This window comes from Mastigoproctus giganteus, chromosome 1 (assembly GCF_048544385.1).
Source record: "Mastigoproctus giganteus isolate SK-2022 chromosome 1, ASM4854438v1, whole genome shotgun sequence".
Classification (NCBI taxonomy): domain Eukaryota; kingdom Metazoa; phylum Arthropoda; class Arachnida; order Uropygi; family Thelyphonidae; genus Mastigoproctus; species Mastigoproctus giganteus.
Window position 1 is genome coordinate 266,234,410 of NC_143575.1, and position 26,454 is coordinate 266,260,863.

General features: G+C 37.5%; 1 protein-coding gene across 1 annotated transcript in view; it reads left to right on the forward strand.

Moving 5' to 3' along the window:
- Mmp1 (Matrix metalloproteinase 1) overlaps positions 1-26,454 on the forward strand; it is an 81,730-nt gene that overhangs the window by 13,505 nt on the left and 41,771 nt on the right. The window contains exons 2-4 of the mRNA XM_090377476.1: positions 1,691-1,814; positions 24,907-25,018; positions 25,131-25,230. Coding sequence (XP_090233602.1) covers positions 1,691-1,814; positions 24,907-25,018; positions 25,131-25,230 — 336 coding nt within the window. The remainder of the gene's footprint in view (positions 1-1,690; positions 1,815-24,906; positions 25,019-25,130; positions 25,231-26,454) is intronic.

Sequence of the window (26,454 nt, forward strand, 5' to 3'; positions counted from 1 at the left end):
GATCATGCCGTCGGTTTTGCCCATTTTCGAAGCAACCACGTGCTCGCTTCGGGCTCGGAGTATATCTTCCATCCTTGTTTAACTTACTGGACAAATGTAGATCAAGCAAACAATCAAGCAAATGATTTTATAAATGCGATTTTAGATATAATGCCTTCCATGTAAATGATTTATAAAAAATATATATATATTAAACTTATACATTTAATTTTTTATTCCAGGATGCGCGATAGTCCTTTTAAGTAAAATAAGGGTGCGCGACCAAAAATGTTTGGTGACCACTGTTTTATCTAATGCAAAATATTAGGAACCAATTGAGAAGAACAATGTTCTAGTGTTTTTTTTTACAAATACATTGCTCGTTTAATAATGACGCCCAGAAGTGCATGAGAACAGGTTTATATTAATAACGAAATAATTCCATTCATAGGTAAAAGCGAGTTTAGAATACAAGCGGCATCGATACTGTAAGTCTCTCTCTCTATCCCCCCACCTGTATGCCCTACTGGCAAACAGCGTCTGCATGGTAGCACAGTGATTATAATTGTGTCTTTCCCCACCGGGTTGAAAAGATCCGGGTTCGAATCCTGTAAATGAAGCGAGAAGCTGTTATGGGCTTTTTTCATTCCGTGACTGAGTTAGTCGATCTCAGGCGTGGACAGCAAGGTTCCCACCCCCACCGGAAATTTGGTTTTTCGTCCAGCAAAACAGGCAAATCGACACAGCAAATTATGAACATATTACACATGCCAGATGAGTTAATTCCGTAGTTTCTATATTAGTTGTTGTTGTTATTTGGTTTTTAGGAGCATTAGCAACCGAGGCCATATTGCTACGGGGATATGCGGTGGTCATTCCCTGACCTTTCCTTGGCGCTTTCTTCACATCATTACAAACGCAGATGACGACTATATGGAGCAAAAGGCGTCGAGAACATGCCCTGAGTAGTCTATTAATGATACTTTGATATAACCACAGACGTCTGACGTCATGATGCCTGGTATCTTGCGGGTACTCATGGATCTCTAGCCAATGGACAGATCAGTGATTCAGTGAATGATTCTGCAACCACTAGATGTTCGTCAGTGGTTGCAGAATCTGAGCGATAGGAACCTTTCTGCAACTACTGTTGCAAACACTTTTCTAGAATTCATGCAGAATGGCCCATGTGAACAATGATTTCTTGTGTTAATTATTTAGCTTCAATCAACAACCATTACAAAACCATTCATAAATCACTTACCATTGGTAGTGCAACTGCTCGTAAGCTGAAGTTCCTAGTAATGAACATCACTACCTATGGTGGTACAGAGAACGGAGGCATTGAACATTAAAGTAGTGGCACAATGTAATACTGTCAAGCAACGGAGTGAATAATGCTATACAGTCATCGGGTGGACGTCAGTATGTAGCATACTCTCCCAAAGAACGGCTTCACCCAGATCGGGGGTAGTACCGCGATATTAAGTGCCTGTTTTACAAAACGATACGTGACAAATTTTCGATAGAGTGTAACAATATTCTGTTGTGGTGTCAGTAACATGGCATTCCATTTTTTGGAGCGCAAAAGTTAATAAAAGTTAGGAAGTTTAAATAGGTGGGAAAAAATATGAGAGTAGAACGACAATATCCAATTCAATTCATATATCTTAACATTAATATGTTAATTTCCTGTTTTTTTGTCATTCAGATGTATCTTCAGAGGTTCGGTTATTTGGATGAATCGAGTCCATTAACCGCTTCACTTACATCAGAAGAATCAGTGATGAATGCCATTAAAGATTTCCAAAGATTCGTTGGACTTAACGAAACAGGTAAGGTACCAGTACAAGATTCATTCTCTACAGTTAAATGGAATGTTTTTGAAAAAAGGCTGAGTGGAAAAAAGAAAACTTTACATTCACTGGGCTTAAATATCATTGTTAACTAAGATGTGTTTGACAGCGGTTATTATTCAGTTCCAGGAACAGCTGGTGTCTGTTCAGCAACTACTGTTGCTAATACAACTACTGTAACCATACAAATGAATAACTTGGCGTACAAAAATGTACGCCAAGTTATTCATTTGTATGGTTCTGAAAGTTTCAATCAATAATAGTGGCGGCTTCTAGCCAGATTGCAGGTTTATGCAATCACCATTTTTTAAATCAAATGATATTAGTATATCATTATAAACTATTTTAATTACCTATTACTCTACTATAATCTTCTGTCAAGCAACATCCTTTACTCGTCTCGATTTGTTGGTGTAGCTGGTTGAGGTCAGCCTGAAAGAGCATGGAGACCTGTGTTCAACGGTATCCCACGCATGCATGAGTCCAGGCATACGATGTTGCTAGAGCCATATAGCTTCGCTGGATTGCAGAACCTTTGCAAATCAGCAGTTTTAATGACATATCTCGTTTTGTTGTTACAGTTTGTCACAGGCATCAATAATGCTGCATCAGGTATATACTTATGCCTAACGTAGCCGAAGGATTAACGAAAGGAAGCAACAACACGCTCATGTTAGTTGATAGTAATTCGAGCCCAAATGACTAATAAATATTGTAGTGAATGTATGCAAAATGATTAGTTGTAAACTCCTCTGACTATGTGGCCTTTTCAAAGTATATAAAGATAAATTTTCAGTTATTAAAAATTAGATGTTTATTAATCAGCGTTCCGATTCATAAAATTTTCCATTTCTACCCATGCCCATGAGCTTCCACTGGCATAATGCCATCTCACTATTTGTTGTCATTAAAGCAAGATATCGATTGGGATGGAGGTAACCCTTGAATGGCCTTCTCTCAGTACATTTAGTTCCAGTCTAAAAATGTTAGCATCTTTCCACCTCAGTAACTTGATAGCGTCAGTCGCACTTTTTTTATAGGCTCCAATAATTTACAGAAAAATATTAAATAAATGAAAGATAATTGTTATGTCAAATATATCTGACCCTGTTGCCATGATCAGATGAGTTCAAAAGACAGAGAGAATGCAAGAATGTCGCAATTTTAGCAGTTCGCGGGATTGAGCCACGGTGGACTCAAACGAATGTCCTAGCGTTATCACTTGATTAAGGCGACCACCTAAAAATATATAGAACTCAGGACTAGTAATTTTCACTTTAACCTATAGTGATGTGTTTGGACCTTCTGATTTACTATTAACTTAAAATTAAAACATTCATTCATTCGTGAAAACATTCACGAAGAATGGTGTGCCTTCTTAAATTTGTCTATCAGTTTCTCTAACACTTTGCGAACTACTATTTAACATTTGAACTTAAATTATACCAGTTTAGAACAAGTGTTGCCAACATTTAGCTTAAGTTTCTTTCACAATGAAATTATTAACTGTCAAAGTATTGTTAGAGAACAAAAATTATAACCGAATTTATTGTTCTACCTTACACTTAACGCATCATGTTAAGGAGCAGGTAGAAAGCATAATCATTCCCTCCTCCTCCTCCTCCTCAGTTGACTGACGTCTTTCAGGATATTTCTTAAGAGAAAATTAAGCTGCACGCCAAGGCCAAAAGGTGTGGATATCTTTAAGTGCTGTACAGTCGTTCGCGTTATCCGAAAGAGGGATGGTAAAGAGGAAGGGTTGTAATTGAGATGTGTTTCATCATTCCTCACAGTTGTTTCACTGTTTAAAAAAAAAACAAAAAAAAAAACGAGCGTGTGGCAATCAGTTAGATAACATTCAATGCAAAATAAGCAATGTGTGTGTAAGCAAGTAAGGCCAAGGTTAAAAGGAAATACAAACAAAAACCCGGAATTACTGGAATTTTCAACCTTTCTAAAAAAGTTGGAACAATAGATGGAAGAAAGATGAAACAACTAGATACTGTAGCAACAAATGATTATAATCTGCAAATCTCAACATCCGTTAACTTTCCTCCCACACTAAATATTCATATGCAGGGTTTCTTCATTCCTTTTTCATCACCCGATGCAATAATTGAGTTTAATATACAGTTAAATTTTCAGTTAAGAATTGGCATGAATCCCATTTTTAAGTTGGTACTGTATCTTTTTTATTTATTTGTATGACCAGTTTCTTCACGATTTGGGAGTATAATTGATGGTTTAAGATTAACAATTGAATGCATAACAAACGTTACAAAATGGATAAATATAATTTTGTCAGAATTTAATCGAAATAATAATAATAATACTGTATATTAATATAGACAGAATATTAATATTTGTAGAAGAATAAGAGAAATTTACCTCAATATTATACGTAGAACACTTCCGTATGATACTTTTCAGAAATTGAAACGAATAAAAGATAATACTCTCTTTCTGGAGAGTATCATACGGAAGTGTTCTACGTATCATATTGAGGTATCTTATTCTTTTACAAATATTGATATCAACGTAGAACGTATTGAGCATCATAGCTCTGTTATATACTAACAAAATATTAATATAAAAAAAACTGCAGCCATTATCAATCCACTGCAGGATGGAAGCCTCCTACGATTAATGTTGAGAGAAATGGACCGTATTCTGACACGCTGGTCTGCTGCGGGTTGGCAGATCGACCGTATTTAGCAGTCAGGGGCTTGAATCCCGGTCTACTCAAAGAGCGTTTGCTAAATTGTATATTAATAGAGCCACAATTTAGAGAGAGAGAGAGAGATAATCTTTATTACCCTTCACGGCCATAAAGCCAGGGGCTAACCATGGAACCACCATTAGTCACCATAATTTGTCAAATTATGGTGACTAATGGTGGTTCCATGGTTGTGACTTTATGTTCGGTGTAGTAGCACTGTGGTTGTAATCACTGTCCTCCCCATAATGGGTGGATCAGGCCCGAGTTCGAATCCCGTTATTGACGTTATGAGCTTTTATACTCCGTCGCCGCTTAGTTAGTCGGTCTCAGGCGAAGACAGCTGGGGTTTTTGTCTCCCGGAAACTTGTATTTTTCGTCCAGCAAAACAGGAAACCAACCAGAGAGCAATTTAAAGACAGATAGATATGCACGCGTAGATGAGAAAATTTTCGGATAGCGCGAATATAACAGGCGATTTTTTTTTTTTTTTTTTTTTTTTTCTATGCCTGTGACTCGAAAACAATGGCCTAGTTCACTCAATGGAAGACTCCTTCTTGAAGGCCCAAAAGAGCAAGGCAATCTCAATCAAATGTGAAGATCATGCTTATCATGTTTTCTTCTCACATGGCACTGTTGATTTCGAATTTGCCTTGAATGGTAAAACAGTGAACCAGGAATACTACAAAACAGTTCAATGGCAAATATGCGATATGCGGATTCCCCCATCCGTCATCCGGATTTAGGGCCCTTGGATTTTTTTTTTTTTTTTGTTTACCAAGCTTAAAACCTCCTTGACAAGTCATAGATTTGCAACGACTGCGAAAATTATTCAGAATGTGACACAGGAGCTATTAACAGTTCCAACAGAAGTCTATCATTAATGCTTTCAGAAGCGTTGGATCGATGTATACGAGTTCGAACGAGAAGCAAAGAATAGCAGGTAAGCTTCATTTCCAAAATATTAGTTCAGCTCACGAATTTTCTGATGACCCTTCATATATGATTAAACACGAGTTTTAAAGGAGGGGAATACATATATGGGTGTCCTTAAAATCGACGGCAATATTTACTGAGGGAATGTTTCATTAAAATACAATAAGAAAAGTCTACACTCAGTTTTAAGTAGGAGCAATGGGTTTTGAATTAGAGCATTAAACAGATTAGTGACGTCATTTCTCCTTACAGCGTTTTGCGAACATCACAAAGTGGGGTATGCAAATCAGTTTGTTGCACAAAATGTTATGTAAATTATTGTATTGTATTTTTTATAAAAATGCGCTATGAAAATATAAGGCTGAAACGAACGGATTGTTGATGTGATACAATAACTTCATTACGTGCATGGTTTGTTATTTGGTTTTTAGGAGCATTAGCAACTAAGGCCATAATGCTCTGGGATATGCGGTGGTCATTCCCTGACCTTTCCGCATCTTCCGTATTTGGTGGTGACGGCTCGAACCCCCGGTCTAATCAAGAAGCGTGTGCTACGCACTGCTGCTCCTTCCCACCTGGCTACGGAGGCGCCTCCCGTGCATGGTAAATAGAAGAGCGTTAATGTTAGCAGAATATGCAGACAGTCATTTGTGTATGGTGTATGTGAATGAAATGCTAGAGCTGGAGCCAACAAATACCAGAGTCATTTTCCAATTTATTTTTTTTTTATTATTATTATTATTATTATTTTTTTTTTTTTTTCATTATACTAGGCGATCCCAGTCAGCATTCCTGGCATCCCCGCCACGTATTTACAATACTGTACGTTTTCCAACAAAGTGATACCCTAATTGGCATGGCTTGTCAACGTCCACCGTAATTTGAGGGAATGGGGGTACAGTGAAAGGATGAAAGGATATATGTGTAGAATACGATCGGACCGAGACCGGCCCGATCGTATTCTACACAAACAGAGGAAGAGGCGCTAGATATCGTGACAGTAGATCCTTCCACCAGCACACGAAGAGTTGCTGCAAGAATGGGTCATCCCAAAACCTTTGTTTGGCACAAACTGCGTGAATACGGACTGCATGCATACCATATGCAGACAGTTCAGGCACTGCAAGCAAGAGATGTTCATGAGCAATTTTGTTTATGGGCAAACTTGTTCATGAGCAATTTTGTTTATGGATACTTAATCAACAACATCCCACACGATTCGGCAATCCCGTGTATGTGGGCCGACATTGTAGGCCCACATATTGACGAGTTCACGAGTTCTCACCCCCCTAAACACTTATTATTACTTACACTTTTTGTAGAGGACATTGCGAGCACCTTTGGGAGATGTTCCTTTAAGTGTACTTGCCAATATGTGGTTTCAGCACGACGGAGCCCCCTCCATATTTTGGGCGACAAGCAAGAACATTCTTAAATGATCATTACCTGAATCAGATTGGTCGCGGATGTCTCATTTCTTGGCCGCCATGCTATCCTGGATTTAACCGTGACAACAACAGAACACATACATAATGCATACAAACCTACATTAGTCATATATCTGGCCCTTCTGCAGTGTTCTTCACAGAGATACGAGGCGTAGTTGAACTAACGTTTCAGGAGCCGCCCTCTACAAAAACACAAGTCTGCATGTCTTTAACCGTTGGATTTTTATGTGTGGGATCACATGAAACAATTTTTTTAAGACAGAGAGGTTAACAACCGAGATGACTTACTGAATCGCATCCACGAAGCTGCCGCTACTATTAAAAACGACAGGTGTCCCGCACGTCTATGGGATCCTTCTCACGCCATGTTGAAGCCGTGTTGAATACACAGCACTCATTTTGAACATCTTTTGTGATATTTCTTTTGATCATGCTTCAGTTTGATTGCAGTACTAATAAATTCATCTTCTCCCGATATACAACGTTATTAAGTTTCTGAGTCTATTCAAGCTATAGCTAAATTTTAATCAACGAACATTTATTGTTCTGGATTTATTGAACACCATGTTCAATACAAGTAACGTTATTCAGATACTTAGCAATAATTAAAATAAAAACGTTTTTACATATATGAAACGTTTCTAATTAAAGTAAACTTTTTCATAATAATTGCTTTTCATAAATTTACCGTTATTTGATAGTATGAACCAGAGCTGTAATGCTCAATACCGGAAGACAGTTATATACACAACGCTAGAATCGGAAATGGCGTCAGAAATCAGTTTAACGCTCTAACTTAAACCCCGTTGTTCCTTCTTCAAACTGAGTGCGGATTTGTCTTATTGTACTTTAATGAACCAGTCCCTCAATAAATATCGATATCGATTTAAGGGATACCTAATATATAGGTTCACTTATACACCAAGTTGACCTATACTATTCCGGATATAAGTCTAATTATACGCTGAGTCGCCTATACTTCTCCGGAAAATACGGTGTTTACTCTTTTCGGCTGGACACTTCTAATAATGCAGATTTGTTCAGTTTTGTGAGATATGAATTGGGCTGAAAAATTAAAGATTTGTCCTTTGCTGCAAACCCTTGCGGTTTACACATTGGTTATAATCACAGTCCTCATCCTCACTGGCTAGAAAAGGCCCGAATTTGAATCCCGTCAATAATACGCGGAAGGTTTTATGGCCTTTTCTCATCCCGTGGCTGAGTTAGTCGGGGATCAGGCGAGGATAGCAAGGGTTCCTTCCCCTCCCACTCCCCTGGAAACTTAGGTTGGTTTTACGTCCAGGAAAACTGACCAGAACCGATATGACATTACTGGTAAAAAAAAAAAACCAGCCTTGTGAGGTTTCTTGCGATTGTTCCTTGAAATTGAAAAAATAGGAAAGAATAAGAAACAAGTTAGTTAATGCACGCAGTGCGTTACATATCAGGCGCAATGACTAATAGTAATAATTTATGATTTATAACAAACAAAAAAAAAACACGAGCAAAACGCAACAACTTTTATGTGCGAACCATACTGTCCATTCATTCTTCCCATTAGCGCATCACAACAAGCATAATATCTAATTCTTGTTGTTATTTTGGTTTTAGGAGCATTAGCAACTAAGGCCATATTGCTCGGGGATATGCGGTGATCATTCCCTGACCTTTCCGCATCCTCCCTATTTGGTGGTGACGGGCTCGAACCCCGGTCTAATCAAGAAGCGTGTGCTACGCACTGCTGCTCCTTCCCACCTGGCTACGGAGGCGGCTCATCTAATTCTTCAGCTACAATATATTCATATGGATAGCCTATGTGACATGTATAAAAAAAGGGAAATAGTAATTTCGGGACAGACGGATGGACGGACATGATAAAGACAATAGGCGCATTAAGAATTTTGAATACTTTCAATAATACGCGGAAGGTTTTATGGCCTTTTCTCATCCCGTGGCTGAGTTAGTCGGTCTCAGGCGAGAATAGCAGGGGCCCCTTCCCCTACCACGCCTTAGACAAAAATATCACTTTGCAAGGGGAAATATCTGATCAATATATAACAAACTTACTAATTCTCTCCAAATTAAAGACTTCATTTAATAGCGTCGTTAGTTTTTTAGACGCATTCACATATATACGTATGATATTTGTGGGAAACGAACTTTCAAAATAATAAAGTTATAGATTGGCAATAATACAAGAAGCCGGACCGCCCATAGAAGTACCTTGAATTATCCGATACAAAAAAGGCAGTCCGATTCGATACTGAATTTAGATTCGTACTTTTTTGACCAGTGTATATATATATTTATATATATTAATGTTGATAAACGGTATTTCTGCCAAAGACAAAATTATTAAAAATACATAGCTTGACCAGGTTATTCCAGAAGGTAGTATTTAATTTGATTATATGTTCGTGTTCCTGATACATTTTATGAAGAACTTTATTTAGATTATCCAGATTGATACTGGTGAAAAGACTATGGAAGTCAAATATTTGTATATCTGTAATGTGACTGGTGTATAATTTATTTAAAACTGGTAGATTATTAAAAATAATATTGCTATTGGATAGTTATATCCAGAATGGGTTTAAGTAGTTGTTAAAAAGTTTTACCAGGACCTGGGCACAACTGTTTTTACAGGATGTGATAAATCAATTGGTGTTTTGTGGAATTTGGGTATGAAGTATAAGGGAAGTTAAAATTATTTATGTTTTATTTCAAAATTTTATTTAAAGCCAATATTTTTTTGGTAATGACCTTGTCGAAAAATAAGATAGGTTTATAAGTGTCACTAGTAAAATCATAGAAAGCCTTGCAGGTGAAAGCATAATTGTTAGATGGTTTATCTAATTGGGTAATAATAAAATGTTTATGTAGTTCTTGTAACTGCATTTTAATATTTGCAAAGTTGTAGTAATTAAAATATGTATTAATAAAAGATTAAGACCATATTTTCGAATATTTTCTGACCAGTTCGTAGAAAACAGTGTTAATCCACATCTGGTATGATTCAACTGGAGTAATGTGTTTGTAGGCCGAAAGTATACAATAATCTAAAAGGTCTTGATAAAGTTGTTTCTTAAATATGCAAAGTTAATTTTTGAAATACGTCTAAATTTATATCCATAAGATGGAATATCTTTAAGTTCAGAATGGGCAACAATACCCAAGTCTCCAGAAATTATATGACCAAAGTTGTGATCAATGTAAGATAGGTAATTATTCTGTCTGCAAACACAGTTGTTTAAGTCAGAAGCAATAATAAGTAAAAGCTAATTATGTAAATGAATGCATTTGATGTTGATATCATCCATAAATTTATGTCGGAATTTTAATAATAAGACTGAACGCTCACACCGGCCATTATTTTTTTTTCCTTTTCATATAATTTTTATAGTTATATATATGTGTGCTCAGGTGCGAGTCGTCCCGAGGGTGTCCGAGGTGCACTGCACCCGGGAACCACCTTCAAGGGGCGCCTAAAAACCTGAAACTTACATACACATATGAAGAAAATTTTAAAGGGGGCACCAAATTGCGATTTGCACCCGGGCGATACATTCCCTAGGAACTCCCATGTCCGTCCGCATGTGACAAAAAGACTCCCAATGGACGATTTTTCATGAAATTATGTATTTGGGCTTGTTAAAGATATTTGTGGAGCCTAACCAAATTTCATTTAAATAGGACAAATAGAAATCCGGTAATTATCATTTATCTTTTATACACATTTTGTATGGAAAATACAAATTCCTAAATTAAATGTAGTTTCATTACAGTATTGTCAGCTCTAGACAGTCTACGTGAACAATAGACACTTTACAAAAAAAAAAAAAAAACAGTACGCGCCTTTTGTGACGCACTGCGTACATTAACTTGTTCAAAAAAGCTTCAGACTTTTAGTCCTTTCCACAGATCCTTATATATTGTGACCAAAATACCACCTAAGTGTTCAGCACGAAACGAAGACAGAATAATTAAAGTTAATACTGTATTACAAAGCATCCGCACTCAAATTATAGCTTGATTGGTGGCCTGACCTGCCAGCATTTATGTTACACTTCTAACCAACTGCATCCACTATAAATTGTATTTAGGTTAGCTATTTTTAATCTTGAATGTTCCTCTTGATTCTAATTCGCTTTTTTCTTATTTATAATTGTATGCGTAACATTCCTTCTATGTATTTTATATAGAAAAATATTTCACGAAAAAAAAAAATCAAATTTCCAGGTGACGTCATTAGTGACGCACGTAACCAGCTCATTGTCACTTTGCGACACAACCCTAATGACGTTAACAACTGCACACTAGCTAAACGTCCTTCAGACAAGATTGAGTAAATTTATCAGTGACGGTCCTATTAAAGTTGGATACTCTACAAGGACTGTGTTTACCTGTTAGTCAATAATAACACATGGGCATTTCCATCCACAAGTATAACGAAGAACACCAGGAAGTTATATCTGCTTTATTGTTACATTTAAAAAAAGTAAAGCATAAACTTCACAAAAAAAACTTCTCATCTTAACAACTTGTTAAGATGTTAAGTTGTTCACTTAACAAAATAAAAACAATGCGAAAACTAGACATAGATGTAATTGCTGCTGTAGTATATGAACTACGAAGCCGGAAAGTACAGGGTGTCACAGAAAAGTTTATACAAGCCTTAACAAAGAATAAAATACACACACTAGTCAAAAAAAAAAAAAAAAAAAAAAATACGAACCTTTGTATTAAGGTTAAGAAGAAATGGGAATAGATGCAAAGAAAACCGTGACGTGGGATGATAACATGCTGCTTTGTTGATTGTAAAGACTGGGCAAGCTGTTCGACCGCAATAATCTGTATTCGAACAGTCAGAATGCAATTACTGTAGTCAGATTTGGGAAACTCAAGGTCATCAAACTTTGAAAAAGGTCTTATCATGGGTGCACCTTTAGCAGGAGTCACGATTCAAGAAACGAAAAACATAATTGACTTCTCAGAAGCATCCATCTCAAAGATTTTTAATGACTGGAAAGCAAACGGTTCACCAATATCTCAAAGGCATAAATGTGCCAGAAAAACAATACAATACTTCAAGAGTGAAGCCGTCGTACTCTAAGGAGGACCGTACGGGAAAATAATAGGACAACCAGTGTGCAGCAAATATCATCTGAATTCAACCAAGCACAGAACTGCCTATTTCCACCAGTAACCATGCACAGAGAGCTGAAGAAATTGGGTATTTGGCAGTCGCCGACCTATTCGGAAGCCACTTATTTCAGAAGAAAACAGAAAAACTTGCTTTCAGTGGTGCCATGAACGTCGTGATTAGACAGTGGAACAATGGAAGACAGTTATGTAGTCAGATGAATTACGATATACTTTATTTTTCAGTGATGGTAGGCAGAGAGTGTGGCGAGAACCTCACGAAGTGACGGACCCTGATGGTTTGTTACAACTCAAGCATCTGAACGTGGTATCACGGTGTAGGGGACCCTTCGTGGGTAGCACATTTGGTAGGATCGCCGTCCTCCCCATACCGGATGGAAAAGACATGAGTTCGAATCCCGTCGATGACGAGAGAAATTTTTATGGTTTTTTTTTTTTTTTCACAACGTGGCTGAGTTAGTCGGTCTCAAGTGAGGCTACCATGATTTTTCTCCCGGAGACTCGAGTTTTTCGTCCAGCATATAGAAAATCGACCTCAGAACACACACAATTTACATACAGTATAACACGGAACAATATGGCCTTAGTCGCCGATGCTCTCAAAACCAGATAACAAACAAACGGTATGGGTAATGTTTTGCTGGAACGGACCGGATCCGTTGATACCGGTGGAAGGTTGAATATAATCCAAGTACCTGAATTTTGTATCAGATCTATTGCACCCTGTAATGTTACACTTTTATCCCAAAGGTGATGGCCACTTCATGGATTACAATACAACAGCGCATCGTGCAAGAATAGTTCGGAGACCTTAACACGAATTTCCACCATCTTCCCTGGCACCCAACATTCACATGATCTCAATCATATTGAGAACGGTGTGGGATATTCTGGAGAGAGAGCTATTCGGCAACGAAGTTCTTTTCCTTCAAGTTTGTCAACTACGGGATATTTTGCTGGAAGAATGGTTACAATAAAACCAAAACGCACTAAAACACCTTATAGAATACACCGCACCGCACACTTGATTTTATCCGATACAAAAAAGGCAGCCCGATTCGATACTGAATTTAGGTTCGTACTTTTTTGACCAGTGTATATATATTTATACATATTAAATAATTTTAGAGGAAAAGTGTTTGATGTGTCATGTATCCAGGATGGCGTCACTGTATAAACATGGATTTAGCCTTTCTGCATACGCACACACTAATCGCGGTCTTTCGACATCGTGCCACGAGAGCACATAGTAGCGTTTCATAAATCATGATTATACACAACCATAACCTTAACGGAGCTGCGTCCTAAGGAAAAGTGTATTGGAAGACGTTTTATGGATTCTTATAAAAGGGTTTTATGGATTCTTGTCCCTTCATAGGTGAGTAATTTGGCACTACCAGTGTCAACTGGGTAGTGACAATTTTTCTCCAAGTGACCAATATTCTGAAAAATCGATTTCGTTTTTATAAATGGAAATTAATGGCATAATTTAGTTTTGTTTTTTTTTTTTAAACTTAAGATGGAAAGTAAGATTTCATAAGAACTGATATTCCTGGCTTTGATTGATGAAACTGTGCCCTATCCTTGACATTACAGATGAGGTGTTGTTGATTAAGATGCATTCAAATGAATCTTATAAACACTGTTTTGCGTGCAGCGCTTTTGGGCAGGAATTACCCATCGGTAACCACAATTGCATTTCATATTTTACCTGTTTACCTAGTAGTTTACCTTGAGCATCCATCACTTGAACAGAGTCTTTGATCTTTATCCGATTCTTTGAAAACGAAAAGACCAATTTAGAATGTTCTGTATTTAAGTTAACAAAACTGAATACGCACAAAAACCTTTAACACAAACTGTTTGAAACAGTAACGCATTTTCTGTATTTCCAGATTGTTTTAAGAGACAGGAAATAAATTCTGATGCGTGATGTATTAAACTATACATCTTAAACTGATATACATAAGAAATTCTCTGGTTGTCTAAGAGAATTATAAAATTTAACTAGCGGAGTAATTACAGTAAATCGACTCTATCCCGAAAATAGATCACTGGCCATGGATTTTCTATAGGGAGAAGGGGAGGGCGGGTGTTGTGTGCGCGCCAAGGAAACTAAGGCTATGAAGGGTCAGTATATTGTGTCCGTATTTAAGTGTATAATTTTAAGTGGCGAAAACTTCAAGTTTTCAGGAGATATAAACTATACAACCTTCGCCTGAAACCGACTAACTCAGCCACACTGTGGTGGAGGGGGGAACAAAAAAACTGCCAATAAAAATTTCTTGCGCTATTGACGGGATTCGAACTCGAGCCGTTTTCACCCAGTGGGGAGGACGGTGCTTTCAACAATTGAGCTGCTGGCAGAGGAGTAGTAAGATTTAACTTGAAAATAAGTGTTAGAAGAAGAGGGGGGTGGGAGAAAAAAAGAAAAATCTTCCCATACTTCGATTTTCACGGCATTTTGGAGTGGCAACAGTAAATCCTCTGGTTTGAAATCTATTCTAGATCTCTAAAAATGCATTACAAATATTTAATCGACACCAGCTGAACAAAAAAAAAAAAAAAAGGAGAGGGCAGTACAAACAGTGAGACAATGCTACCTAAGGACCAAACTCCCTTGGCCTATTTTAACATTCGTGAGTTGACGTAGCGAGCGGCTTTGTTTAAAATTCTGACATTAATATTCATTAATTGCGGATCGCATAAATGAAAAGCCTAAACAGTTTAACTTTTCAATGGTTTAGTGTCAAACAACGTTAACTACAGTATTGCATTTTTGTTTTGAGACAACGTTAGTTTTACTTTATACAAATAACAAATGCATATCATGTCAGACAACTGTATCTCTCTCTCTCTCTCTAGTACTTTACAAGTTAGTTTGGGCTAAAAGCACATTTCCGGTAAACCAAGAAAATGTCAAACAACTTTTACTCGGTTAATTACAAAGACGTTTACTACAAAATGATTTTGTAGTTAACTTTGTTTGACAGTAAACCCTCAGTTTACGAATTAACAATCCATTTTTCCAATTATGATACTGATTTTTCTTTCATGTCTGGCACATTTGTTTAGGATTTTAAACGCATCTTTCAAGAGATATATTTCTTTCAGCCTGATTTAAGCAACGTCTGATTATTAGTGGAAGAGGGATTAGTCCCTATGTAACATTGTACTAATACTTTAGTATTAGTACAATGCTGCACCATCTAAAACAAAAATAATAATAATAAAATAAAAATAGAAATAACAAAAAATAAAATAAAATAATAATAAGAAGAAATTTTTAAAAAATAATAAGAAGAAAAAGGAAATTTTTAAAAAATCATAAGAAGAAAAAGGAAATTAAAATAATAACAATTAAAAAGAGAAAGGGAAATGGGCAACCTATGTGTTTCTCTCCTCCCGTAGGTAATTATCCAGCTGACTTTTGAATTTCCCCAAACTGTCAGCCCCTACTACCCACGTAGGTAACTTATATCAGTAATTTATAACTCGCTGGCTAAAATAAAACTTCCTGCAATCCAGTCTAAACATCTCCCCCCCCCCGTAACTTGAAATTATGTCCCCTAGTTCTAGAATCATTTATAACCATGAAAATTGAATTTGGATCATAAATTTATTTTATTCCACTGGAGAAATAAAATAAATTAATAAAGAATAAAACAAAATAAATAAAAGAATTAGATAGGTAATGACACCACTTTTCGATTTTATGACCAGTGGCAGGGGATCATGTATTTTCTCTATTTATAGCTCCTACAATACGAGACAGCATAATTTATCGGCAAAGTTAGTTACTACTAAAATCCTCCATAGAAACTGCTGGTAACAGTTTAAAATATAAATTAATACATTAAATGGAATATAGTAGTAGTAGTAGTGAAACGTGATGCAAGAAAGCAAGTGTACGAGCTTATGCAACATCAGCCAGAAAAAAAAAAAAAAAAAAAATCACACGATTCGCTCCAAATGCTTGTCCAGTTCCTCCTTAAATTTATTCAACCTATCAACTTCCACAGCGACAGATGGAAGTTTGTTCCAGCAATTAACCACCCGCTGGCTAAAGGCAAATTTCCGCACATCTATTCAAATCTGTCTTTTCTTAATTTGAATTTATGCCCCATTAGGTAAAGGTAAGGTGTAAGGTGTAAAGTATATTAATGTCATGCGGCACCAGGGGTTTCCCCCATCTCGGCGTTGCTTTCATTGTGGATGTACCAGTTTGCTGGGAATGCCAGAGATTTAAAAGTGTGTGGGTATTGTACATGTGTAATGTCGTGTACCGTTGTTCATCTGGTAATTTAGCCGCTGGGCCCCTGCTGGAACCCAACGTTGCCCCACCTTTGCCCCGTGGAGGCAGACCAGGAACCCAGTAGACTTAGTTACTCTGGCAGGTCCTGCCGCTTAGTTTCCTGAGATTTCGGCGGCTAGGCTCTAAAAAAAAAAAAAAATCACAATATGCATGTGTATATACACATGTGTATACTCATTTCACTTGTCTGCATACACCATACGTTGTATGCCTATACACACCGTTGGGTGGTTTGATGTTACGTACATGGATAGGCCGAGACTGGGCGAAGATTATTTTGAGTGTTGTTAAATTTAGTGTGTGGGCTTTCGCGTTGTATATAGATAGAGTAGGAGGGGAGACAGAAGACTGGGGGGGGGTAAAGATAGAAATATAAGTGCGATAGAACCCCATTAGGTTTGTAATCTGAACAAGTGGAAGGATCCCATCAGAATTCAGCGTGCTCAACCTATTCAAGGCCTAATACACCTCAATCAGATCACCGCGCAAGTGCCTAGTCCCCAGCCACTGCAATTTGCAGAACTTAAGCCTCTCTTGGTAAGAGGATCCCTTCATTCCCCTCACCAATCTTGTTGCCCTTCTCTGTACACGGTGAAGCAAATCTACATCCTTCCTAAAATGAGGCCTCCAGACCTGTACGCAGTACTCAAGGCGTGGCCTGACCATTGCCTTATACAGAGGGACAATCGTCTCCTTTTCCCTGCTGGCAAAATTCCTATATATCATTGACAAAACTCCATGACCTGCCCTGGCAGCCTGTCTGCACTGCTCAGAAAACTTCATATCTGACTGCACAATTATTCCCGGGTCTTTTTCATTTTCTACCACCTTAAGTGTAGTACCACACAGTTGGTACGTTTCTCTGGGGTTACTTCTACCCATATGCAGTACTTTGCATTTGTCAAGGTTAAACTTCAGTTGCCACTTCTCAGCCCATCTGCCCAAATTTTCTAGATCCTGTTGCAGTAGCACACTGCCATTATTGTCATTAACAACCATGCCAACTTTGTATCATCTGCAAACTTCGACACTAAGCCTGATATACCGTCATTAATATCATTGATAAATATACAAAACAACAGAGGACCCAACACCGAACCCTGTGGGACTCCACTAATAACATTGGTCCACAAAGAGCAGCACCCATTGGTTACCACCCTCTGTCTTCTCCCACTCAACCATCCTTTTATCCATTGTAGCAACTTACCCTTAATACCATTCTGCTCCAATTTGTCCAATAGTCTTCCATGCGAAACAGTGTCAAAAGCTTTCCTGAAATCCAAATATATGATATCAGAATTATTTTTTGCATCCAGTTCCTTTGTAACCACATCATAATATCCTATCAAATTTGTCAGACAAGACTGTCCCTTAACAAACCCATGCTGTGTCTGAATTATTGCTGCAGTCTTTTCTAGATGATCCTGCAATGCATCTTTAACTAGTGACTCCATTATTTCACCCGGAACAGAAGTTAAACTAACTGGTCTGTAATTACTCGTGTCACCCTTCGGTCGGGATACATTTGCACATCTCCAGTCCGTGGGAACCTCCCCTGAGTCCAAAGATGCTCTCATAATTTTGGCTAAGGGTTTGCTTAGTTGCTTTGCCGCCTCCTTTAATATAACTGGATAGATCCCATCCACCCCAGGTGCTTTTCTTATGTTTAACTTCAACAATTTCTCCTCCGCTTTGTTCTCAGTTATTACAAAATCATTAAGCACCATGCTACAATTTGATAACCTTCTGCCATTTTCAAACTTTAATAATTCCTCATGTGTGAATGTAGATGCAAAATACTCATTCAGTTTGTTTGCTATCTGAGCAGGATCATCAACAGTCGAACCATCGATATCAAGTAGACCAATCAGATTCATCCCCTTCCTTTTAGAGTTTATATAAGTAAAGAAATCCTTGCTGTTTTTCTTAGCATCCTTTGCCAAAGATTTCTCAGAGATTAATCTTTGAGAAATCAGAGATTTCTCAAAGATTAATCTGCCTTCGCCTGCCTAACTTCCTTTGTGACCTGATTACAGACTAGCTTATATCTGCCACTGGCTTCTGATTCGCTTGATAATTTATATGCATTCCATGCATTTTTCTTCTCTGTCACAAGTCTCATTAGTTCATTTGATAACCATTTAGGCCTAGACCTTGAACAATATTTCTTAATAGGTATGAAATTTTTAGTAGCTTCCACGATTAATTCCTTGAATGCTTCCCACTTAGAATTTACTGTTGGTAACATCGTCAGTTTATCCCACTGTACACAATTTAAAAACTGTCTGAGACCACTGTACTCAACTTTACGGAAGCAAAAACCCTTTCCTTTACCCCTGATGGTAATTATATCTTTTAAGTAAATCAAACATCGGTACACTGTGATCACTGCCACCTAGTGGTTCCTTTATTTGCAAATTCTTAATACACGAATGATCACTGCTGATAACCAGATCAAGAGTATTGCTCTCTCTGGTTGCCTCTCGAACATGCTGCAGCAGAAAACAATCATCCAAATAAATCCACAAAAGTCTTACAAGTGTGCGAGTGAACAGCCCACAAGTTCCAGTCAATATCTGGGAGGTTAAAATCCCCCATTATAAGACATTCTGATTTACTAGTCCACTCTATTTCTCTGTACAATTGTTTATTGTACTCATTCCACTCATTAGGCCTGTAACACACTCCTGCTCTTATTTTTGCTTTTGCAGTGCTTATGTCACACCAAACTGACTCAACAGTGCACTGTTCATATATATCAACTGGATGCACTTCTTTTGATTTTATATTTTTCTTAATTAACAGCATGACACCTCTTCCCTTCCTATGCTGTCTGTCCTTTCTGTATACATTGCACTCCCCAAATTCCAATTCTGCATTCCTAATATCAGTGTGACACAACATCTCTGATATCCCAACAATATCCGCCTTTGATGTCTTGACCAACACTTCAAATTCATCAAATTTATTTACTATAATTCTAGCATTGGTATACATGCAAGCATACATGCAACTATTCCTATTTCTAGTTACCCTGACACATCCCATATACCCACCTGTTTCACAATGACTGCCATCGATCCCTGAAACCCCCAGAACCCCTCGCTCCATGTCGCTACTTATTCTAATAGAAGTTGTGCAAGAATCACCTTCACCTCTGCTTGCGGCTACTTTTAACCTTTTAGTCTGTGAATCCCTCCAAGCTAGCAGTTTTCCGACCCACCCAACACTGCCTCGACAGCATCAGCAAATATTCTTGCACCCTTTCTATTTAACTGTATCCCATCCCTGTAGAAGCAGTTTCTCCTGTTAACAAGCACAGACCACGCTGAAAAAAATTCTACCCCTTGAGCCTTGCACATTCTCTCCAGGGCCGAATTGATTGACAAGGCTCTCATCATGTACTCCCTCCTATCGTGTCTGGGCAGAATTTCAGACACTTTCAAATTTAACCCTGACTCACGACTTTTTTGCAACATTGACTTATACCTGTTAAGTAAATCTGCAGATCTCCTACTCTTAATGTCATTGGTGCCAACGTGTACAACAATAACACCTTTTGTGCCCTTAAAAGATGATATATGCTTTACAACGTCATCAACTTTTTCCCCTGGCAGACTTACTCTGGTGCCATCTATCCTTTTTACACAATATATTCCCCGTCTCCCCGACAATAGAGTCACCAACAATAACTAGTTCCTTTGGGACCAGCGCATTCTGACTTGGAGATTGCTGCTGTGTTGCCTGATTCCCAGGAGTGAGCTCTGGCGTTGAGTTGGGCAGCTGAGAGCTTAACGGGCCCCTCATATTAATTTCTTCGAGGGAATCTACCCTACACCTCAAGCTCTCATAGACGCCCGGTAGAACGCTTAGTTGATACTTAATTTCTATACAATTAGGCATCAACTAATTAAAGAGAGTCAGCGCTCTCTCTATTCACGTAACTCTCCTCTCATTGGTCCATTACTTGATAATAAAGCTTTGTAATAATCTATTGTCACAGATTTCGCTAATCATGACTAACAACTCATGTCACTTAACATGTAGTCATATACACGTCACTGAGATGTACAGCGAATAAATTTGTACATAGTACATTGGAAGCGAAAATCAAATTTTCGCTTCCAATGGGACAACCTAAAATATAGAACAGAGGAATTGGTAAAATTGGATAATAGAAGAATTCTCATATATGAGAATTCCCCTACAAATTGTGCCTCTTTCATTATCGTTATTATTATTATTTACAATATAAGACCCGTTAACACACACGTCTACAAACAGAAAAAAGGATATTACTAGTAGTTAGTAATATCCTTACTAGTACTATATCAGTACTAGTAAAGACAAATGATGGAAGGAAGCGGATTTTTTTTTTTATCAATCATCCAAAAAATTATAATTATAATAATAATAATAAAACGGAATATTCTTACAATTTCCATTCCGACAAAGTAACATCCAATTGCACTTTGAACTTACTAAAAAGCATTCTTGGGCAAGAGCCTCAAGCCACGTGGAAGTTTATTGACGTACGGGTTATTTGCAATCGCATCATTTTTATACGTAGCAATTACTGTCCAAAGTAGGTATCATCGTTTTAATTATATCTCATATTCTGAAAACCTTCACAAGGAGTTTCCATGATATCGCACTACCTCGAATAAGTAACGCTTCACCAATGGAGAATATTAGACTTAGGAAAGCTAGAAGAAAGCGATAGTAGTAGAGGAAGAAGAAGAAATGCCATCGAAAGAGGAAAGGGGCAGTTACTTCTCACACTCACCCAACTAGATCACTCACGAATCCCTCGAATAGGCAACGTTTCCCCATTAGAGAAGACTGTTGTTACCTATTCTCAGTAAATCAGACAGCATCAAGCTTCCCCAGACGGCACCGTTTGTAAAATGGTATGGGATAAAAACTCGGCTATCCACATCTCTGTCCCTATTAGACTTAGAAAAGCAAAAACGTAGAGGAAAGTGATAGTAGGAGAGGAAGAAGAAGAAGAAATGCCGTCGAAAGAGGAAAGGGGCAGTTACTCTTCACTCACAAACCCTCCAATAGGCAACGCTTCCCTATTAGGGAAAACTGTTGTTACCTATTATCGGTAACTCAGGCAGCATGAAGCTCCAACAGACGGACCGTTTCAAGGCTTGTTGGCCTCTCCTCGGTGGATGGGCAGGTACTCTGGCGTTGCATTAGTGACGACTCCGTTATGAAGTATAACTCCAAAATATGAGAGATGCCAGATGATGTGCAAGAATAACCATGAAGCATTCTTGGGCAAGAGACCGTGATAATATCACCGTCACAAAAGATTCCTTCGGTCACAAGAACAAGTTCTTGTGACTGAAGGGATCTTTTGTGAGTGATATTATAAGGACGCCTGTCACTGAAGAAGTGGTAAGAAAATACCACGAAACATTTGACTCTATTAAGTTTATTTTTCCAATTCGGAAATAAACTTAATAATAGCATTATTAAGTTTATTAATAATAATAAACTGAATAATTTTAAAATCCATTAGGAGTCGAGTTATTATATGAGGACGAACGGAGGATGGGCATGATGAAGACAATACGCAATATACGCATATACGATAACGCTCCCAAAAAGCATCATTGGGGAGTTAGTCATTAATGACTAACTCCTCAATGACATATGAAATGGCACATGCTATAAAACGGAGAGGTCAGCGTACGTGAACATACAGTCAGTGCGAAGACATACAATGCAATTAAAAGAGCGTTGTGATCATCCGGCTTACCTGGGTAATTATTTTATTTTATTTATATCAAATTGAAATCTCCACTTCTCCCTGAGATGGCAAAACATGCGAAGGATTAGCTTATCGGTAGCATAAAATACATCATAAGATTAGAACATGCAAGGTTCGCTAAGGACAAGTAGTTTAAAACAAAAAGAGACGTTTAACTATCAAGAGTAACACTTAACATTAATAATAAAAAAATACTTAATAATTATAAAAAAGCGGACTGAAAGAGGCTATCTAGGTAATATATTTAAACTATAATATTTACTATATTCTGGATATGCTTAATTACGAATACGAATATAAATACATGTATTTGTACTCTTTTTTAGCAGAATACGAAATTTCATAACGATGGGGCACGTTCTCCACCCTCTGACACCCTCCCTCTCCTCTCTTTGTCGCTCCCAGAAATTCAGTGCCTTATTGGCAACACCCTATATGCAATAAAAAAAAATTTCCAGTATTGGACAGATAAACTATTCCAGTTTCATTTACTTATGTAAAACACGCATTTGCATGTTTTAATTCAAATTATGAAAAGATTTTGTGAAAGGTACTTACCTCAGAAAATCATTCTTTTTTTCCACATGATTATGATCATTCGCCAACATTTTAAATACTGGTCACAATAAGAAGTAAATTATTAAATGTAAACAGTTCTGATAAAATCAGTGGCGAATGACTTTACCAAACGTTGTTTTAATCATCTGCACTGTTTAAACATCACTAGCGCCAAATTTAACTACAGGCGGCCAAATATCTATAATTCATTCTATTCTTATATAAACAGTAAATCAATCAAATTCCATTTATTGCCTTTGACAAATTTTAATTTTATTTTTCAACCTGCGTAACTTCAAACTTGGAATGAAAAATTCTGAAGGTGTATTAGAAATATTTTTCTTTGTCAATCACAATGTTTTATCATTGATAACAAAATAATAATTTCATTTGTGAGTACGTCGATAAAGATAGGAATCAAATAGAGGTCCATAGTTAACAAGGTTTGCATAATATGATCAACAAGAAGATCCTATTATAACGCTTTCTTGCTCATGAAGTGAAGCTGTTATAAACATTGTGATATTTTTTTATGAACATGGCTGTAGCGCATAGCCGGATTTAAACTTGTTGTGATCCTAAACTATAACATGTATGAGGCCCTTCATCGATTCACTGTGACAATATTAAAAAAGAATTTTTAAGGTCAGCGAGGCCCCTTGTAATATGAGGCCCTAATCTGTAGCTTGTTTAGTTTATGTGTAAATCTGGCCCTGCTGTAGTGTTTTCTGTTCGAGACCAAAAACGAAAAATTTATTTAATCTTTATTTATTTCTTTATTCTTCGTTTACCCCAAGAACGTAAAGAAAAAAATCAGGAGTGAACGCAAGTAATGTAGTTCAATGAATCTCGATTTACACACGGATGTTAGAGTGCACACTGGAATATCCTATTGTGTACCGACAGTACAAGCTGCTGAAGTGGGTAGTTAGTGCTCTAGGCTGGCCTAGGTGTGACTTGGAAGTCTTGGATCAAAATGTGGTGGATGTAGGTAAATTCTGAATTATAGAATATGGGCGCATTTTTATGGGACACCTTCGGTCCTCTGATCCACTGGAGGGCAATCTGAACGCTAGTGCATATCTGAACAGCATTGCAGATCAAATACACACACAGCGAAGTTGCATGTTGACTCCTATGTGCAAAGATGCACCCAACCACCGCGTAAAATGTGTGAAAGTGTACTTTGAAGAAAAAATAAATAAATTTTCTGTTTATGCTCCGGGACGACCAAACGGTCAGAGGAGTTCACAAGATAGAGAATACAACAAACAGCATCGTATTTAGCAGTCACCGGCTTGAATCCCGGTCACTAAAGGCATGTGTACTTGTGTCCCTCGTGCCCGACTACTCAGCTACGGCACATGAGGAAAACTTTAAACACCTGCCCTGGTAGCCCAGTCTTCAGATCATGGGTAGGGATTCAAGTTGGGAATTTGTTAATATTATCTGAGCTCCGAAAATATTCAAATACGTTTTGATTTTAGTGTGCATTTTCTCCCCGCTTGGTTATGAATGTTTTTTTCTTTAATTTCTTCTGGAAATGTAGATCGACTTGTATATTATCTTATGCTTGTATAAGATAATATGTAATATAAGATAGTGATTTGGTGTAACGGAATATTGTTGACCCTTTTCCAGCAATACAGTACTGATTCTGTTTGTCAATATTGAGATATCTAACAACCACAGGGGCTCACAAATATAAATACATGCGAAGGTGAGTATGGGCTTGGCACATCCAGGGTCCTGAGCTGGATATCATCATTATTCTCTTTCTTGGTGATTCCCTTCAATATCTCTCTCTCAGGGTAATTCAGAAATATATATATATTTTTTGGCTGGTTCAGCATAAGCCTCAGGCTACCTTGCACCATGTGGCTAATAATAATAATAATCGTTGGTGTGTTATAGACAGGCGAGGAGCCAGTGCGTTTTGCCGATATACGAGCTCGCAAACTCTGTAATTACCAGTATATCAGTTTACAAACCAGAAAGATAGAACGGGAAGACTAACAGAAATTCTATGTAGTGGTAGGCACTATTTAATAATAGTACCATTAGTTTCAATCTTTCTGGTTTAACTTATTATTTATTATATTGTTTATATTTAGACTTATTACAAATTTCCCTTTTTCTTAAATCTGTTTCAGGAGAACTAGACAATGAAACAATGACCATGATGAGCATGCCTCGGTGTGGTGTTAAGGATAAAGTCGGTCACGGAGAATCAGCTAGAAAGAAAAGATACGCTTTACAAGGCAAGTTCCAGTACATTCGTATATATGCTGTTAATTTAAACTTCTTAAATAGAACGTGTAGTAAAATTTTTTTTTCTTTAATCATTTTTTGTTAATAGCCATTTCATTTCAGGTAGCAGATGGCGCGTTAAAGACCTAACTTACCGCATCAGCAAGTATCCTAGTCGCCTAAAAGATCGCGCAAGAGTAGAAAAAGAAATCTCCCGATCGTTTAGGGTAAGTAGCAAATGGGACAACCGAAATTATAGAAAAAATATATTCTATTATCTTTGCCTTTATGTTTATAGCATCTGCCACAGAAGATATCTACGGTATTAAGCTTCAATACCAAAAGAAATCCTCTTTCTAAAACTCCAAGTTTCTGCAGAATCTGTAACGGAGGATTTACTCTAATTGTCGCATTCCCGCACGAATTCTTTATGTACGAGTGTAAAATGTGTTAATTTTCTGACGGCACCATACATTCGAATTCTTTATGTACACTGAGGTATATGTCAGGGTAGTCTTCTGTTCCCAGAAAACAGGGGCTCACATCTGGTGAGTATGGGCTTGGCACACCCAGGGTCCTGAGCTGGATATCATCACTCTTCTCTTTCTTGGTGATTCCTTTCTACTTTTCTCTCTCTCTCTCTCTCTCTCTCTCTTTCTCTCAGGGTAACTTGGGAATTTTTTTTTGGCTGGTGCAGCATAAGCCTCAGGCTTCCATGCACCATATGGCTAATATTAATAATAATAACAAATCCCTAAACGTCTACATATTGGACATTATTGGAACTGTACGCAGATATGTCTGGTGGCAAGGTCTTTTGTATTTAAATTCACTATAACAAAGAAATTGAAATTCAATAACTACAGGTTAGCGCACCCTGGTTTGAAAAATTTTAGACTGAAATTCTCAGTCCGAAATTTTTCAATCTTTGTTTAAGATTGAAACGTAACTGACAAACTTTTGTCAGTTACGTTCGAAATATATTTTGCGAGAGTAAAAATAAATAAATAAAACAAAATCATAAATTGAGTGAGGTCATGGGAAAAAATCTCAGCTTGTTCATCCAATCCATTATGGTTTACAGGGGGGAACACCATACAACTTTCGCTTGAGACCGACTACTCAGCCATACTGCGGTGGGAAAAAAAAACCCATAAAACTTCCTCGCGTCATTGATAATCAAGATAATAACCACTGCGCTACTATCAAGGGATGTAGTTCTACTACAACACGAACTACTTCATGGGAAGTAGTTCGTGTTGTTTTTATTGGCATCAGCATCAGCGTCTTAGGCCAGATTGCGGAATGTACTGAGTCTGTTTCTGTCTGCACAGTGGTATCGTCACATCGGGTGGAAAAGGCCCTGGTTCGAATCCCGTCGATGATGTGAGGAACTTTAATGGGCTTTTTTCACTCCGTGACTAAGTTAGTCGGTCTCAGGCATAGATAAC